Consider the following 5,142-nt stretch of genomic DNA (forward strand, 5'->3'; position numbering starts at 1 on the left):
GGTACTTCATCATCTCTTGGGTTCCTTTCATTCTTTACACATTTTTAGTAAATAGTCTCTTCATTAAGCCCTATTCCATCACCCTTTTCAAGTGTGCCATCAATTTTTGCCCAGGACCCTAACTGATACATTAGTAGTGGAAAATGGGAGAAACTTTAAGGTAGTATTAAGGGTTGGGATAAACTGCTGGGAAGAAAGATAGGAAGAGAAAGTTTTTAAAGCTTTTTACAGCATTCTATGAATGTAATGACTTTTTTATGTGAGTGACTCTCATAAATTCTTAACTTGCTTAATTATTTTGGTTGTGTTCCTGTCTCTTTGCATGCACATCTAAGATGAGCCACGGCTATGAGAGGTCTGGGATTTGCATGACTAGATAAGACTACTAGGCTCTATGTGGATTGATTATATATTAAGACATTGCTCTCATGGAATCAGGAACATCCCACCCTAGTGTACCTGCTAAGTTTCTTTTGAATTCGGTGATCCATTATGGTGTGAAATTTGTTTTTGCTCTCAGATAGGACAATATTGTTTGGTTTTTTAATGTTTCCTTTTATTTTGTAACAGAAATTGAGGAAAGTCTGGTCCTTCCTTCAGGAACCAATGATTCAGTTCAGAGTGTTACACTGGGATTCAATTTTAGATTAGATTCAGATTCTTATATTTAACAGATAGGAAAATATTGTTGTCAGATAGGACAATATATATATATATATATATAATTAGTCTTATATATATATATATATATATATTTAATTCTGGAACAGAATTTGGGGAAAGTCCAGTCATTCCTTCTGGAAACAATTATTCAGTTCAGATTGTTATATCGGGATTCAATTTTAGATGAGATTCAGATTGTTATATTTAAGAATCATTCCAAAAATGGGTATTAGGCAGGCCACTACTGTTTGTCCATCACTATAAACGTTTATATAGCTGAGAATTTAGATCTCAGAATTGTCTCTTTCTCCAGAATCTACTGCTTCCCTACGACAAATAGGACAGGTAGAGTTCTCCGACAGCCAGCGATCGATACAGTGGACATGAAATTCATGGGAGCAAGGTAGGATGCGAAGTCTGTTGCCTTCTGTGTACTCTGTGATGCAAATACTACAGGCTTTTAATGCACCACTTTTACCAACAGATCTTATAGCCAAGTTGTCAATTTGTGCTTTGGTGAGTCCTGTAGTTTCGTCATGATGGTCTTCATTCAAGAGGATAAAATGATCCAGATTAAGGGAGGTCCAAGAGTCACTTTCATCAAATATTATTGGGCTCATAGGTCTACTTTCTCGCCTGGTTTCTGATGGTGGGCCTGTTGATAAGCTTATTTCATTACTGCCTCCAGACATCAGTGATCCAATTTCTGAATTTTCATCACCGGAGCTGGAACTGGAAACAGGACTAGGATTGAAACTAGATATGTAGCTGGAATTTGAACTAGAAATCAATGAAAAATTTGAATGGAAATCAGGACTAGGATTTGAATTGGAACCAGAACTAGTCCTACCACCAGAACCATCTCTTTCATTTGGTGCCTCTGCCCTTTCCCTGTTTTGACTTGAGGGTGAGACCCCGTGCACTAAATCACTGTCACTGCCCATAAGGTGACTTGAGTCACTGAATCTTGTCACGGTCTGCGTTAATGTGCTCTGAATTGCAATAGATGTTGTATCATTTAAATCAGTATTTAAAATTCTGTGAATGGGACTACTGATGGTACTGACAGAAGCTGTTGTATCTATCTGCTCAAAAGGTGGAAACGTATGCCTAAGTCCTCCTTGTTCACTTTCGAAAGTGACCGTGTTGTTTAGTGTCTCAGATGTTAACAGAGTTCTGCTAGCTATGCTATCACTATAAGAATATGCCCCAAGATGAACTTGTCCGACTTCAAGATTGCACATTATGGTTGAACTTCTCTGTTCCACTTCCCAAGATTCACCATCACTGGTTGGGTCTGAAGAACTTTCTTCTTGAACAGCATTCCTTGTTCCGGAAGTTGAAAAAAGACCCCTATTTTGCAGCTCAGGTTCAGTTATTTGCTGTCTTGATGTTTCTTGGTGCTGAATTCTAGAAAATAACTCGGGCTCCTCTACTAGAAGCTGCTCAAAAATCTCAGGTGCTATATTCTGATGATATCTTAGTAAAAGTTCACTCAGTGAATTTGGAGCTGAACTACTTTCAGTTCTTGGTCTGGTTCTCCGATGCTCTGGGCTCCTGCTTCTTGCTCTTCGCTGACCACTGGTAACTGGCACTTCTATTAATGTTTCAGTTGTACTTTGTTCTGATGTAGGTCGTCTTAAAAATGTTGATCCAGATTGTGTATTTTCCGCTTGCCTTTGGATGTGTTCCATATTGTCTCCTCTGGGAAGTCTTGTAGATGGTACGTACTCGTTCTCTGGATTTGGGCTCCCATTATTAACATCAAAATTCATTTCTAAGCCAAATCTGGAATTACTGCTATTTGAATTAATTTGGCTCAATTCTTCCCAAGATTGGTTTTCTGTTTGCCCACTTGTCACATTTTCAGTTTGTCCAAAAAAGCTAATCCAGTCTAGTAGAGAGTCACCACTAGATGTATTGTCAGAAGAATCTCCTCTACCTGTTAACAAAAAAAAGTGGGGGCTGAAAGGAACTACCAAAATTAGAACCATCATAAAATAGCACTCTGAAACCTTGTTTCAAAAGCAAACAAAAAATTAGAACTCTAATACTCAGATGTTTTAAACATAGTTCACATTTACAGAGTTAATATTTTGTAAATGACATTTTCTAGATGTACAAGTAGAGGCAGGAAAGTTTGAGTTCCTTCTGAAAAGAGCTAGCTAATCCTAGATAAATTTAGAGAATTTTTTTTTTTAAAGGAATCTGGAGGAAGTCTGTTTTCAATATTTCATCATATACATGGCTTGTGTACCACCGTGGGAGGACAGTCGAGAGAACATTTTTTTTATTCCACTGTCAAAACACTAATGCAATTAAACAAGGTTAAGGTACAGTGCTAGTATTTTAGTTCAATTTACATTACAGCCTAATTCTCATTAGCCTACAACATTACTTCTTCTAGGCTCTTAAGTGCTTATGGTAATACACGAAGTTGTTTTAAAATATAAGACTATTGTAGCCGTGCCCAAATTTAAATAAAGTTTATAGCTTTAAAAGTTTTTGAATACTTCTTAATGTTACCCAGATTTTGAGTTGACGTGAAATTGAAGGTCAGATCAAATGAATGGACTGAACCTAGCATAGTATATATGAGGTTGTATTTAAGAACCAAACTATTATATAGCGTTTTCAGTCGATAGTAAAATTCTCTACTTCACGCTAGGAGAGAAGCACCAGACCTGATTGGAGCAGGGTTTCTCCACCTTAGCACTGTTGACATTTTGGTGCTGGATGATTCTTAGTTTTGGGGAGCTATCCTATCCATTGTGAGGCGTTTGGCAGTCTCCTTGGCCTCTGCCCCCTATTTGCCAGTAACACCCAGTCATCATTTTTGACAACCAAAAATATCTCCAGACATTGTCAAATGTCCCTTGGGGATTGGGGGCAGAATCACCCCCAGTTGAATAGAGTATATATGTTTTTTTTGCTGGAGAGGAATTCCCTGTCTTTATAGAAAAAATAATTCCGGAAGTAGGAGGGACTTTTAGTTGAGGTAGAAAACCAAGAAAAATATCAATAGGCTGTTTCACACTGTTTCCCATTAAAGTAACCCAAATGTGAACTGGGGAAAAAAAAAATCTTGACATTCTCACCAAAAGTCAAGTAAATACCAGTTCTTTTTAATGAGAAGTTACTTAGCACCAAATTAATGTGTGCCACTTCCCTATCGTCTTTGGCTGACACTACTATAAAGTTCCTTACCCATCCCATTCTATTTTCCCTAAAAGTGAAATATACCTGTATTTTCGTCTAAATTTTGTGGTGGGTCTTTAATTCGTTGAAGTCTCCTCTGCAACTCTTCTAATGTAGTTTCACCTGGGATGCCCAGCAAATTGTTATCCCTCATAAGCGTGTAATCTTCTTCACTCAGGTTATTTACAAATTGATAGAAATCTTCTTCCCGGACCAATCGGTCCATCTGACTTCTGCGCAGGGCCGCAGATTTATCTTCTTCATCGTCGGAACCTGAATTTTCCATCTTGATGAACGAGTGGAAGGATATCTGACTTTTATGACATGCTGTTGAAAAACAATAACTGGGTCTTAATTTATATACGAATATATCTATATAATATATGAAATACACTAACTGGATTCTCTTTCTGCTTCGGTTAGAGTGCCGGAACCCAACGCGGTTGGATCTGCCTCCGCGTGGGTTTCTCCTCCCCGGTCCCCCTCACCACAGTGCTGCGGCTCCTTATGAGTTCCTAGTTGAGACTCGCCTTTATCTGAGAGCTTGCTAGGCGCCGTTGCCTAGGTATCCATTGTATTCCTCATTGTTACCAACTAGGGACTACATTCATTCGAAACCGGCAAATACTGCGGAGGCCTATTGTGTGCCAAGCACTGTCCTTCACCTCCTTTTACCTGCATGAACCTATTCTCCAGGTTTCAGGGGGCTTTTCCACGTTCTGCTATGCTCTAGTTATTTGTTTGTTAAATTAAAGAACCCAAATACAGCTAGTTATATTACATATGACTGCCTTCTTCAAAAGGTCACAGCGAAGTCACTCTAGTCAAATGTAACAGTTCTCGTTTTCAGGTGCCCAGGGAACTCTCTTTTCTCCTCATGAATTCCTCAAATCATCAGCACTCACTAAGAAAGCCCACAGTTTTTTTTGTTTGTTTGTTTCAAAGATTTTATTTATTTATTTGACAGAGACACACACAGCGCGAGAGGGAACACAAGCAGGGGGAGTGGGAGAGGGAGAAGCAGGCTTCCCGCTGAGCGGGGAGCCCGATGTGGGTGGGACTCGATGTGGGACTCCATCCCAGGATCCCAGGACTCTGGGATCATGACCCGAGCCGAAGGCAGAGGCTTAACGACCGAGCCACCCAGGCGCCCCAAGAAAGCCCACAGCCTTTGATAATTTACCAGAGCCATAGCTGAATTTCTTTAGTTGGGTCTTTTCCTTTTCAATGTTTTATTATCATTTTTATTATTATTTATTATTTTTAAATATTGTTATCCTT

General features: G+C 39.0%; 1 protein-coding gene across 1 annotated transcript; it reads right to left on the minus strand.

Moving 5' to 3' along the window:
• Positions 1–620: 620 nt before the first annotated feature.
• On the minus strand, positions 621–4,257 carry LOC112818952 (E3 ubiquitin-protein ligase RLIM-like). Its single transcript, XM_025866013.2, has 2 exons — positions 3,907–4,257; positions 621–2,605 (listed from the first exon to the last, which is right to left on the minus strand). Exons 1-2 carry the CDS (start codon positions 4,145–4,147, stop codon positions 948–950), a joined length of 1,899 nt encoding a protein of 632 aa, XP_025721798.1. The 5' UTR covers positions 4,148–4,257; the 3' UTR covers positions 621–947.
• Positions 4,258–5,142: the final 885 nt, after the last annotated feature.

Source organism: Callorhinus ursinus, unplaced genomic scaffold, assembly GCF_003265705.2.
Source record: "Callorhinus ursinus isolate GAN/ISIS: 27379988/994484 unplaced genomic scaffold, GSC_fseal_2.0 scaffold1057, whole genome shotgun sequence".
Taxonomy (NCBI): domain Eukaryota; kingdom Metazoa; phylum Chordata; class Mammalia; order Carnivora; family Otariidae; genus Callorhinus; species Callorhinus ursinus.